A 14,689-nucleotide genomic window follows, 5' to 3' on the forward strand; every position below is an offset into this window, starting at 1 on the left:
AAAATAATACGCGCTGAAAGTTGATCGCAACAGAGTAAGTAAAGAAAGACCGGCGCAGCCGGTATCATTTGTATCTTTAATACAAATTATCTACGATCTAAGATTGACGCATTACGGATGCATATACAGAAGCTTCACAGGACTAGAAGCATCGATATAGAGGGCGATTATCATACGATGCGCGATTGCCGTCAATTCGCACGAGTAGACATAGTCTCAGAGGCTGCTCCGTCCGTACACTGTACACACGATCGCTCTTCCAATAATAACATGTTTATCGAATGATGATGCGACTATTAAGCTGAACGTAGCGCTCGGGTAATTATTCGGCGACCTATCAAACTGGAAGCACAGCTCGGTTAACACCATAGATACCGATGTGCTTCTATATTTCCTGCACTCCTCCCGTATATACATATAAGCCGTGTATGCGGATCTGGGCCAGCCCAATTACACGCTCATCTACGATCCACGGATCTAGGAGACGTACAAATTGATCTGTCTAGGAAGTACACCGCGAGCCGCTACTCGACAGACCGTATGGTTATGGATATCGACGGTATTGGGTGGGATTTGAAGCTCTCTGTGTGCAGCACCGAAGCGGCGTGGCGCCGCGCCGACCTCCTGAAGGCGGAAATTACGGATACTGCGGATATCCCCCAATTTAACAGCCATCGTGTAATGCGATACGTCTTCCCAGCAATCATCGAGATATACTGCGACAGCGGGTAATCGATTGCGTTGTTTTCGTACCTCTCTTGATGCGCTTGATGGTGCGCGCGGCACGCTCTATTTTCTCTTGGAATCAAGAAATTTAGAATATAATATACGAGATGTCGTTCAGCTTTCTAGAAACATATTTTTTTACATGACCCGATCATTCGCTAATATAACGATGATATAAGGATAAAATTATATTTCTCTTCTTTCCGCTAAAGATTAAAGTGAGTAGGTTTATTATTGAAAAGTCTCTGAAAAATCTAGTAAAGTAAAATCTGTTTATGATTGTAACAAAATAGAAAATAATACTATAATAATATACAAAATAGAAAATAATACTATAATAATAATATAATCCTATAGATGTTAAATGTATAAGAAGTACGGTTTTACTAAATGATTTAATTCTTTGACATATTATTAGCATAGCGACAATGATATTGAAAAAGACTGTCGTACAGTCGAAACGTTTATCAGTTGTAACATTATAATATGACATATAATAATAAAAAATTGTAATTAATACCTTATAGCTCGTCAAGTTGGCCTTCTAATTATCACATATAGAAAATAATACGTTATGCACATTTTTTTTTATACTTTCTGATAAATTATTATTCTCTTCTTTATTATTCCTTTTTGTTCATCATCCGTTTTTATGAATATCCGTAATTTCTTCTTTTAACTGATTAATGTTGCATATCAGTCATAACACGACTTGAGATGTAAATGATTCAAGCTAAATCATGATCTCGACACTTATTTACGATCAAGGTTCAAGTATTCGTCACTCAACGCTAACAGAAATTGTCGTTTGTTTACGGCCGCAATATCGATAAACCGCATAGCTGACTGAGGTACTATATCTTGGCAGAGATTCATAGCTTGTGCATAGCCAAGTTTTTATATAATGTGTATGTATGATTAATTAACTTATACGGTTTTATGCAACATTTGTGAACATTAAATCATGACTCAACAATAACTTTGTTTTTAGATCGAGAATGAATAGTCAATCGTTCATTTAAAAAACATTTTATTTATTATATCTTGCTTTTTATACTTTGTTCTTTCTTACTTCTATACTTTTAGTTTCTTCTTATTTTTACGTATAATAGTACACGCTACAATAAAATTTGAAATATTTTCAAAATATTATTTTTATCATAATTTATGTATAGCTTTATAAATAAAATTAACTATATACAATTGCAAATATATTTATGATTATCTCTAATTAATAATAAATAAAATAATGAAAACATTTATTTCTTATTGTTAAATACTAAAACCATAATTTTCTTCGATTAATACGTAAAGTAGATCCAAGTGAAATGTGTAACTTGAGGAGCTTTTCGAGATAGCACCTGATTTCCATATCAAGCAAGTTGGTAATGAAATTATTTTTAAGTGCTTAATGAAAGTTTGAAATGCACCATTATCGAATCGCGAAGAAGACTCGACTTTACATATCAAAAGAATACTTTGTTCGCAAAGTGCTGTTTTATATATATATGTCGGTCATGAAAAAATATTTCTACGAAATTTATTTATACTTCTTAAGATGTCTCTCAAGAACTCGACTATATAATAAACAATAAATGTAAATTAATTCATTAAGCTTGTGTAAGAATAGCTATTTTAATATACCTAATATAATATTCTACACGAGTGTTAGAGATTATAAAACAAAGAATTATTTTTCTCTCAAAATGCATCTGAAAAATGACAACTATATATTAAAATTTATTATCTCTCTCTAATTCTATTCAAATGGCTAAATTTAACTGACAAAACTTTAATAATAATAATATGACCTATATTGCATTTTATACAGCAATTCGTGACTATGAAAACAAATATATGGGATTTGGGAAATATATAGTATTGCTCACCTTTCTTAACTCGGTATTAATAAGAAGCGGGAAGCTAATGAATTAATAAAGTCTCTCGAGTTTGCCAGAACCGGGAGTCGAGTCTCTTTCTCCAACACCTAACCGTATAGCAACATACACGTACGCTTCGACCGACTTGGTATATATACCCGGCGTATACCGGCGGAAACACGACCGCAGTATGACATGCAGCCCCGTGCTTGCGCGAGTCTGGTAGGTGGAAAGCGCACCTACCGCGTGCGAAACGACGAGACTTGGCTGCTGCCGTAGCAGAGGTCTCGGGAAGTTTCCCATTATAGTCTCTCTTAACTGGTAGTACTAGCTCCACTCTCCGCCGGCACAGTCCCAAACCTCCCCACACGCCTGGTGTCTCGCCCTCTCTCATCACCCCCAACCCTCTTGCCCAAAGTACCGCACACCTTCGGTGGTAAGCTATGAGCTCGAACTATTCCATCGTTACCGCTATAGTTTAGTTAAACGTGCCCTTTCGCCCTGGTCCGTGGCTCCGTTCCTTGCTCACCTCTCCGATCCGCATCACGGTCTTTCCTCTCTCTCTCTCTCTCTATCTCTGCGCGTCTCTTGGACCTAAGTCCACAACATGCAAATTTGACCCTCGCCGAATTTGTCGAACCAGCCAATCTTCGTTGTTCGGCAAACTGTGGCAACGGACCGAGTGACATGAAGAGACGGCTGCCTCCGTTGCAGTCGGCTTCGTCAGGATCGACTTGGAATTTCGAGGACGCACCGCCGAATTAGGCGAATTCGATTAAATCGGATTCGTGTAAACAGCCACACCGCACGGTGGAAAGTTTGGCACGGGTTTACTGTAGCTGCACGCGACGCGCGTAGAGCTATCGGAAGATGAAGAGGAGCGGCAGTTTCTCAGGGGGAACTTTGAGGCAGGTGCATGTGACTTTGGCGACATTTCGGGTTAGACTTTGCCTTAACGTGAGCTTAATTAAGGTTTCGCTACAACGCGCATAAGTAAATATTGTTTCAGTGTAACTATCAATCAGCAGGCTTTGTGCGCTCTTCATCATTAGTTATTGCCTAATTAAGATTTATTTAACAAGGTGCATCGAAATAAAGAAAAGTAACACAGTACTTTTATTTTATATTCTATATCGGTGTTTATTTACATGTGGGAACGCATTCTGTATATTAATTTTAGAAAAGAAATATCGAGATGTTAATCTCAAGATTTATAATTTCGACATCATTATACATATATCATTATTATTTTGATTTTGATTTTAACAGTAACATAAACCAAAAATTTATATTAAATAGAATATTAATCATTATCTCTTCACAAATTGTGTCTAAAGACATTATAACGACTTAACTAGATTTGGTAACGAAGCTTGTCTCAAAGAAAAATTATTAAACCAAAATATTATATTCAGCTGAAAATTGTGACCTCAATTTCCCAAAGAAAAAATTAAGTATATAATGTAAAAACTTTTGTACGAACGAGATAATCTCAGCAGACTAAAAAATAGATTTGGAATAGACAGATAAGGCAAGATTAAATATCACTCCGTGAAGTCTTTTGGAAAAAATGGCACGGTATAATGAATGCAAGGCCGTTTTAAAAAGAGAGACGTATTGCGTCAGCACGATATGTAATGGGGAATACGAGATACAATCTTCCCGTTATCTTCTTAATTAGTTTCATTTCGTAATCTCTCCGTGGAACTCTCCTACAACATTTGACAAATGATGTAAGGGGTTCTTTCTGGAAGGATCTTACATCTTGCCCATCTAATCGCAGTGAATAACATTTTTAATTAAGCAACGTTTCTCAACGAACATGTCTAGCGGAAGAAAATGTATCGCACCATATGATATTGGGGGAAAGCTTGATAACGATAAGATTTCTCAGGATAGTCTGCGTTAGACACGCGAACTAAATTAATTAATTAAATGATATAGACATGGCAAAAATCACGTAAAACAATAAAGGAAAATCTCGTATCGCATAATTAATTAGCAATAATTAGCAACAACTTTTAAACATATTAAAATATTTAAGAGAAAGAATGAGAGAGAGAGAGAGAGAGAGAGAGAGAGAGAAATAATAATCAATCATCATTTATTTTTTTTACTATATAATTTTTTCCCTTTTCTTTTACCATCACAAATCTTATTTTATCCGACACACTCACACTCTACAAAATATATATGTATATGTAAATTTGACTGGCAATAAATCTTTGAATTTGAAAGTTTATAAAAACTTTAAATCAGAAATAAAATTTGGCAACAAAAATATTTGGCACAAAACTGTTTACTGGTAAAAAAATTCTCCAATTTCTATCAAAAGGTTTAAAGTCCTAGAATTATTACCTTGATTGAAATGGCATATACGACGATTCATATCGTCACATACGGTCTTTTACAAGGACCTATTATCATGAATAAATTCCAAGACTGTGTATTTTGTTCCTAGATTATACATTGCATGACAGATCAAAATTTTCTTACAGAGAGACTGATGGTGCGAGAGGCGAACAACTGTAAATAGATCGAGGGAATTTCTACCCCTGTCTCGCGCGCAACACGTTCTACCCCAGCGTCTCGGGCAACGGTACCGATCCTCAAATATACATGGATAGACTTCGTATCGGATTTCCCTAGCGGGCAGAAGAAGCGGCTCCGTTGACGGCACTTCTCCTCGTGCGAATAAGAAGTTCCTTTGGTACGACACGTCGTGTCGCGTCGGTACATTCCCGTTTGTCCCACAAGCTGCGACGTGAGCTCGGCAAAAGGCGGATGCCAGGACTCCAACGCTACGTGACACAGGTCTCCGGCGTGCCCTCGAATCCGCGTGCACGGATATAGAAATCTCCTGAATTGCAAATTATATCGGCATCGCCCTGAGAAAAGTACGGCGCGCTTTCATTTGAGAACGGTACGATTGAATGATTTAATCCCTATGACATCTTGAGCTTTACAGAGCTGTTTGGATTATGGAGCGCTCGTTATAATTCAATTTTGCAAGGAAATTCGAAATAAATCGATCATAAGGGAGCTGGTTCCTTTTTATTTAGCTTTTTATAAGTCACATTAATTTACGAAAAAAAGAGAAAAATATATTTCATATTAATGTATTATGATAATGTCAAGATAAAATACAATAATGTGTACGCGCAAGCATCTTTTAGTTTCAATAATATTAACAATTCAATAACATTTTTTTATTAATGCAACGATAAAATACGCTTCTCTTATCGTAAATTTCTTTCAACCGCTTTGATAAGAAATTCATTATTTATATTTATCGTTTCTTTTCAATCTCAGAAAAATGAATTCCGTGGACACGTTCTTAAATCATTAACTTTACACGATTGTAACAGAGGTAAAGCGAAGCGCTTAGTGGTCTTCGATAATGCTGGCGTAGAGACATCGTGTATCCCTTAGCCTGTAGAAACGATTTGCCATCTTCTCGCTGGTATTTTCCTGCAACACTCTCCCTCTCATCATTTCTTTTCCGCTAGCGCTCTCGCGTTAGCTCTGTCCCTGTCTGGTTGCCGTGTTCCTATGGGATTGCAGGAACCTTGCCGTTCGCAAATCCCTTTCCTTGCCCCGACGGAGCAAGAAATGCAACTCTCCTTGGGGAATTAATTGCGCCGTAAAACGTAGATTCAAATCCGCGCTTCAAAGAAGAAGAGAGACGAGGTACGAGAGAGAGAGAGAGAGAGAGAGAGAGAGAGAGAAGGAGACAGAGAGAGATAGCGGGACTGTTCCTTTTCTTCCATCGTCCGAAAGATTTTCCCAAGATAGTTCTCATCTCGACTGCAATCAGTGTCGTAAATTGCTTGCAATCGGCCCTGCAATTAATTCCGGCTCATCCTCGGGGATTTATTATTCTCAATAATACCATAATATTCTTAGGTGGCGAAAGAATCTTGCGTTTTCGCTACGTTTTGTGCTTTCTTTCTGCTTTGACAAAGACATATTATTTCATATAATTTTATGCGCGGTGCATCAAATACTTTTTATTCCACAAAATTTATGTAAAATAAAATCATGTTTTTTAAATTGCTCGATACAGATGTATGTAAAGTCGAAAAAACTCAATTTCATTGCATGTATTTAACAAATTTATATTTATTGGATATATATATATATATATATATATATATACACATGCAAAAATTCTACCTGTTTTACATTTTATGTCGTACACTTAGGTATAAAATTTAATCCCGATGTATATATCTTGATAGCTAAAACCTATATACCATGATAATGCTTTATATGTATATGTATATATATCTAATTATAACACAAAGAAAGAAAAATGTATACAAACTTTATATCAGATCAAGTAATATTTTTTTATCATACTTTTACCAAAAAAAAAATTTTTATAATCTTTGCGTGCGAGCTCCGAGATATTTTAAATTAATAATTACGCTTCAAAACATTTAAACAACTAAAAAATAGTAAGTAATGTATGTTAGAAATGATCATTTGTAAACGTTTTCTACATCGTCACAAAAGGCAAACGAATATACATATACATATATGAGATCAAAGTTAACATTTTTTTTCTGTATACCCAACCCATATGCAAAGTTAAAAAACAACGTGGCCTCGATTATCTTTTTTATGTCAGCAACGCAATGATATACAATTAAAGATAATTGCTTCTATACTGCTTCTATACTGATCAGATCAAGTAATATTTTTTTATCATACTTTTACCAAAAAACAAAATTTTATAATCTTTGCGTGCGAGCTCCAAGATATTTTAAATTAATAATTACGCTTCAAAACATTTAAACAATTAAAAAATAGTAAGTAATGTATGTTAGAAATGATCGTTTGTAAACGTTTTCCACATCGTCACAAAAGGCAAACGAATATACATATACATATATGAGATCAAAGTTAACATTTTTTTTTCTGCATACCCAATCCATATGCAAAGTTAAAAAACAATGTGGCTTCGATAATCTTTTTATATCAGCAACACAATAATATACAATTAAAGATTATTGCTTCTATACTGCATGTCGTTAGAAATATGTTAATATTAATTTTAATTTTTATTTTGTTAAAAATAACAGAAAAATATAAATAATATTACTAATAATAAATACTAATTGGCATTTTTTTATCTATTAATTACAAACATTTAAATTACATTTTATCAAAAAAATATTATATTTAATATATAAATTCTGCTAATTCGACAGTAGTCGGTCGAGCAATATATTCAATTTTTTCTCTTTCTTTCTCTTTTTAGCTTCCTTTTTTTATGAAAATAATAAAATTTTTGAAAAATTATGCATGTATAGATATATTCTTATGCTAATTTTTCTATATTATATTATATAAAGTAAACTAAAATTATGTGTCACATCACGTAATTATTTACGTATCATAAGTATCACATACGTATCTTCATACTAAATTCTTGAAATTTTTATATTAATAAAACCAAGAAACATAGTTTTTATATATGAATTATTTAAAATTATCTTCTAAAAGATACACAAATGCAGTCTCTCTTGTAAATAGTTAGAGAAATAAAATATAGAATAGAATTATTTTTTAAATTTATTAGTACATTATTATTCAAGAAAAAAATATTTTATCGGCTCTCTATAATGATTTACTATTATTATTCAAGGTTTAATTTTTTCTCCATTTCAAAGCACACTGACATATCATTGCTTTATAAAAAAACTTGTGGGAGAACCTATATAAGACGAACGTCTACAATTAATTGAAGTATTTGCAGATCATTTATTAAACAAGATGATACTCTACGCTTATATTATTGTTACTATATTCAGCATTATAACATCTCCACTATGTAAAGCAGAAGAACTTATACTTCGTAAGTCTTATTTTTAAAAATTCTTTAATATTTTAATGTTATTTAATAAAATAGAGGAAAAGTAAATGAGAAATAAAATTATGTATTTCGAACTCGTGAAAATTACAAAATACAAAAATACATATTTTCTTTTTAAAAAATTTAATATATTTTCTAATTATATCTGAATTATATTATTTTAAACTCACTCTTTTATTTCTATTGTTAATTATTTTCACTTTGTTTTTATTATGTATTATTCAGCTATAACCACTTGCAAGCGAAATTCAACTGACTTTGCGACTTGCTTAAAAGTTGCGTTAGAAGAATCATGGCCACGGTTTGTAGAAGGTATGTATATACGTATATATATATATATATATTTAAAATAATTAATTTAATTATTTTGATTTATACATTTAATTCAAGAGCTAGAATCACATATTGATTTATATACACAATTGCTATAAAGTGTTATAATATAAGAATCTTAATAAAATTAATAATGTGAATAAATATTTATAAATTAGTTAGATTTGTATTAAAATAAGTAAAAAAGAGATATATAATTTTTCTATATAAATAACATTAAATTATTAAAAAATTATTATTAATATTAATTTATTTATCTTACTAGGACTTCCAGAATTTGATTTTCCATCTTTGGATCCATTTTACTACAAATACGGCAAAGCTGCAATAAATAGAAACGGGATTTCTGGAGAATTTACAGTGACAAATACTACTGCTTTTGGTATAGCATCGTCACGTTTTTTAGATGTAAGGCCGCACTTTCTAGATGATGATTTTCGTTTAGAAATTGATAGTTATTTGCCGAAAGTATTTGCTCATATTTATGTGACTGGGGCATTTAATTTTCTCGGAGTACGGGCAAATGGCACAGGTACAAATATAAAAGCAATTTAATGTATTTTACGTAAAACGCAATATACGGAGCGAATAACTAATAAATATATCAGCATTTATAATAGCAAAGAATTAATTATATTAAATTACAAATAATGAAAACATTTTCCATTGTCACAATATTATTTTTCGGAGCAATAAAGATAATTGTGACAATTACATAAATTTATACTAGTATATTATTTTTAAATTAATAATTATATCTTAATAATTTATAATTGTTAATTTTTATCGTTATTATTATTACTTTGTATTAGAAAATATTATGATGTCATTTATATTATACTTCTACAATCTATGTAATAGGAACAGTAAATGTAACACTAATCGAAAACAGAGCAACATGGGATATAACAGGACATGTAAAAAATGATACATGGACTATAGAACATTTCCAAGTAACTTTGATAATTGAAAAAGTAACGGTTCGAATCGATGGTTTCTTTGATGGAAATGAAGACCTTAGTAAGTATTAAATTAAATTATATATATATAGATCATTCCATGTAAGATCGACCCCCCCCGCCCAAAATTGTATTGAAGTAAATTTAACTTCCAAGGTACCAAAATTTAGCTTGAAGCATCTAGTTTTTTATGTAGTGTGGCGATTTTGAAAAATGTTAAATAATGACCTTGGTTTTGTCAGTTAATTTATAATTATTAATTTATATTTATTAATATATCTTAATATAAATAGAACATGTATTTTCTACAAATTAATAATATTTACATAAGAAAATAAGTAAAAATTACAAAGTGCTAAACTGCAATTAATTTATATTTCCTTAATTTTTACAAATATCTATATTATGATTTTATTTTATTTTGTCTGCCTTTTTTCATAATACATTGTATGATTAAAAAATTTCGATTTGTAGATAAGATTTTTGAAACTTTTACAAACGAATTCTGGCCACCAATTTATCGAGCATTTGCACCAACATTCTTCGAAGTATTGGACCCAACGTTTACTGATTTAGCTAATCGTTTTTTCTCGAAAGTTTCATTTTCGAAAGTATTTCCATAAAAGTCGTACATTTGTTGTACATTAAGAAATGTTAAATTTTACGTAGAAATAAAAATATGTTATATCCTAAATTGTTATTTTCCAATATTTATATCCTAAACACAGAAATTGAAAAATATATATATTAAAACAAAGATATCTTATTTATTAACATTACAAATTACATATGTATATTTGTGCACAGTTTATGCAACAAGTTATAAATTTAAACAATAAAGTATTTTTATTAAATACATATATATTGTTATAGAAATGTCAAAATGCAACTGCTTGTTTTTAATATACTATTTTTTTATAATATATATTTATAATATTTACAATACATTTATTAGAATGTATATTCTAAGATTTTTATAAACTCTTTGCTGTTTTTCTCATTTATTTTCTTATTGTCTTTATTCTTTCTTTACTATCTTGTTAGATTATTATTATAAGGAAAAAAACACCAATATTACGATCTACGATGAAAATAATTTCTATTGTAGATTTATATTATACAAATTACTAAATTACTATATAGCAGATCAATTTCTCTCCAGAAAACATAGAAGCATACATATTTTTTAAGAATTTTTTCGAAACAATGTATACATAATACACAGGCTAACTTTGAATAATTATATTTAAAAATAACATTTAATCTTTTCTTCGATTCTATTAATATATTACTCGAGGTCTTGATATTTTTACCATCATACATACTCAACATGCATAATTGATGCATGACATTATCAATGAAACTTTGAAAACAGAATCTATAGAACTAGCATTTATATAATTGACCGAACTATTTACAAGAAAAGTAGATAACTAAGATGATAATTTATGCACTTAATGCATTCAGTGAGATTGCAGCAATTGGATTATGCAGAACAAAAGAGTTCCGTATGTTACTTATGCTTAGATTATTTTGTAAATGTAGTTTAATTATTGTACATTTCCGGCAGTTAATAGGTATATTGATATTTATATATCCTTATAGTTTATTGTAAAAGAATATATGAATTTGCATATATAGATAACATCAAAAACTTTTCTAGATAACATCAAAAATTATAATTAATTATAATTATTAAATAAAGTATTAATAATTATAATTAAATGAGTTTATTAAATGAGTGGACAATTCTTTAATGCAATATCTTATTCGATTTCTTCATTTTTATTGCAAACTTGATAAAAACAATAAATAATTAAAATTATCTATTAATTAAATTTTTTGACCTACAAGAAAATAAATATCGACGTGTAATCAAAATGATCGAAAATTTCCGTCTTTTGGAACGGAAACAGTAAGGGATGGAAATGAGGTCCACGGTTTGTTTTCTCAAGAGTTTAAGCAATCCGGAGCATTCGGAATCGCTGACCTAGGTTCGTACAATTCCATTCTGCTTAACCTAAAGCGGTCGGCCGTGCAATCGTCAATAGAAGTTTGAAAGCACAAATCAATGATGATTGGATTAGTATAAAAGCAGAGACGAATTTGATCAAACTAGATAAAATTACATTAAAATTTTAAATATGCGATATAATACACATATTACGTTTTTAATTTCAACAATTTAAAAAAAGTATGCTTCTAATTATATTTTTACTATATATTATAATATTTTACTACATATTTTATTTTAGAATTATTTGTTACGATTATGTTATTTATTTCTCTTTCTTTCTTTTTCTCTCTCTTTCTTTTTACATGTATGCACAATTACAATCCTTGGTTTTTTTCTACAAAAAATTCTATCTTGCTTATTTCAAAGAAGAGTTTGCAGTAAAGAGAACAGATTGCAACTCTTAAATAATTCTACATGAAATCTCTTTGCTTCTATTTATATACAATTGCTTGCAGTTATTAGCACTATGAAAATAATGATTTGCTTTTTTAAACAACAGATTTTCTTTTTGAGTGATGCATCTTACGAGGACATTAATTCAGAGTTGATAATCTCTTACATCATTTCTCAAGCCGTCTCATTATGAAGCGTTGTGGTGGGTATCACAAGTACACGTATCTTTGTCGTGTGTCTCTGGAGATTTTTCCAACCTGGGGATGAAATGCAGCTCGCAATTAGATCCACCTAGCATAGTATTTGCGGAGCTGAGCGCGAGATACTTTCCATCTGCACAATTTACATCTCTCCCTAGCCTCCCTTTTCCTCTTGAGAGCACTTTCATAGGAATTATTACTCAGTATTCATATCATACTTCTTGTCATGTTTAGGCCATCGACATAATACGTCTGTGGATTGTTGAAGAAGTATGATATATAGCCTATAGATATATGGATTTAGAAAAGTTTCGACAGTTTCATTTTTCCATGGCACGTTAATTTCGCGTATTCACGAAAGTCACTGGATTATACGACGCTACGTTGGCATCGATCAGAATTGCTACTATCTGCCAATCCAATTATTCCATAATCAGTCAACCAATAGGAGAGAACTTGTCCGCGCTGCCTCATGTTTATTATGTAGATATAAACATAATTCGATTACAATGATAATTTCAATTCTTGATTAAATAAAATAACTGATTAGAATTTTACGCAAAAATTAGATACATTTCCTATAATAATATAAACACATTGTATTTTTATTGTCTATTGTTTATGAGGAATGATTTCTCTTCTTGTACGGAGAAATTTATTATAATAAAATTTATTTTATAATAAGAAAAAGCTTCACATGCTATTATATAAATTTTTTTTATTAAAAGATTTATCATTGCCTTGTAACACGCTGCAAGAAATATATATAATCATATTTATTGCAAAGGCATATATTTATTTATTAAAAGTATAACCACATGTTAAAAATTTTTTTTTAATTTTTAACATGTGGTTATACTTTTAATAAATAAATATATGCCTTTAATATATGCAATAGTAATAACAATAAAATGTATATATATATATTTAAACATCTTATTGTTATTACTATTTTATAAATATCTTATAAATATTATTTTATAGATATATGTATAATTGCATTCCTTAAAGATAAAAGTCTGGAAGTCTTCGAGTATTTTACTTGAAAACTAACTTTGTTCGAAGAAACGTTTTAAAACATTTGCCCGAGAAAAAGAAGTTTTTTCCTTTAGTAGAATAAATTACACGTCGTTTAAACGTTTGTTTAGTATACTGGTATTGCAAATTTAATGAAGAAAAATCTCACATTGCATCTCTTTTAGATAGCATCATAACCCTGGTATCAGGCCAACTAGATTAATCTGTTTTAGGATAATATATCATTGCTAATGCTTATTCCATAGTCTGTCAGTTCTTCCGGTGCAAAAGAACAATACTGAGATTTATATGGAAATTTGCCGTTCCTCTTATATTTCATGTATTTTAGTTGGAGATCTCTAGGGTAAAAAAATGTACCTACACAGCATATGTCGTCTCTTCAAGCCTCGCTCGCGAGCATTTTTATCCGCTATTCGATTTGCATTGTAGATTTAACCGGAAAAAAGCACATAGAGATTTTTTAGATAGAACTTTAGAGTTATATAATGTAGCATCAACGTCAAGCGCTTATGAGATTATCACATATAAAATTTCAGTTTTGCATTAACAATATGTTAATTTCAGAGAATTTAAAATGTGTAGATCTCTAACGCGTGTAGATCAATTCTAATAATCTGATAGAACGGAAGGTGAGATGATATTCAGTCGAAAAAAAGCATCATGTAATTTTATGCCATAAAAATGTCGAGCTACAATTAATCAAACTTCTCTGAATTAAGGCACTTCAGCACGAAATCGTGGAAAACGACACGGTGCGTGTAAGCACGGTAGAATTTCGCGGCAGATCTATAGTTGCAAAGGCAGAGCTTCACCGACGCTGCTTGGTAGTTGGTTAAGTAACGAGCAGTGCATATTTAGCCGTGGCTTCTCTGCAGAGACATGCAAATGTACAGCGATGGCTCCTCTTGGTTGGTTGCCTCTATACTACGTGAAATATACTCCGCTTCATGCTTAATCAAGATTTCGCCGGCCATTATACTCCGGAGAACCATTCTTCATAAAGTTTTGCATTTTGACAAATCTCCGATGTGTAAAGACATTATAATATTTTACATGAATTTCTATTTTTGATTTCTTTCCACTTCTTTTCTTACTGTTTTACAATTTAATTAAATATATACATACTGTAACAATTCTTTTATTTATTAAAATTATGTACGTTTCACTATTTTATTATTAGTTTTAATGTATAATTTTATATATATATTGTTCATTTTTAAAATTAAACACGAGGAATAAGCAAGATTAGAAAATAGACACAG

At 30.8% G+C, this 14,689-nt stretch overlaps 1 protein-coding gene and 1 long non-coding RNA gene across 2 annotated transcripts; both read left to right on the top strand.

Annotated features, from left to right (window-relative positions):
• Positions 1-232: 232 nt before the first annotated feature.
• LOC146720860 (uncharacterized) lies at positions 233-965 on the top strand. The gene is made up of 2 exons (XR_014925906.1): positions 233-318; positions 507-965. It is a non-coding gene; the product is annotated as an uncharacterized LOC146720860 (long non-coding RNA).
• Positions 966-8,353: 7,388 nt separating this feature from the next.
• LOC114943006 (uncharacterized) lies at positions 8,354-10,473 on the top strand. Its single transcript, XM_029318543.2, has 5 exons — positions 8,354-8,469; positions 8,713-8,799; positions 9,086-9,352; positions 9,682-9,840; positions 10,254-10,473. Exons 1-5 carry the CDS (start codon positions 8,388-8,390, stop codon positions 10,400-10,402), a joined length of 744 nt encoding a protein of 247 aa, XP_029174376.2. The 5' UTR covers positions 8,354-8,387; the 3' UTR covers positions 10,403-10,473.
• Positions 10,474-14,689: the final 4,216 nt, after the last annotated feature.

Source organism: Nylanderia fulva, unplaced genomic scaffold (assembly GCF_048542155.1).
Source record: "Nylanderia fulva isolate GAGA-0341 unplaced genomic scaffold, ASM4854215v1 Scaffold6, whole genome shotgun sequence".
Taxonomy (NCBI): Eukaryota; Metazoa; Arthropoda; class Insecta; order Hymenoptera; family Formicidae; genus Nylanderia; species Nylanderia fulva.

What these genes read in the sequence shown, in the direction of transcription:
- LOC114943006 (XM_029318543.2), top strand. Translation starts at nt 8,388, where the DNA reads ATGATACTCTACGCTTATATTATTGTTACTATATTCAGCATTATAACA. An exon ending in AGCAGAAGAACTTATACTTC is followed by an intron (nt 8,470 to 8,712) that starts GTAAGTCTTATT and finishes TGTATTATTCAG; the next exon opens with CTATAACCACTTGCAAGCGA. An exon ending in TGATGGAAATGAAGACCTTA is followed by an intron (nt 9,841 to 10,253) that starts GTAAGTATTAAA and finishes TTCGATTTGTAG; the next exon opens with ATAAGATTTTTGAAACTTTT.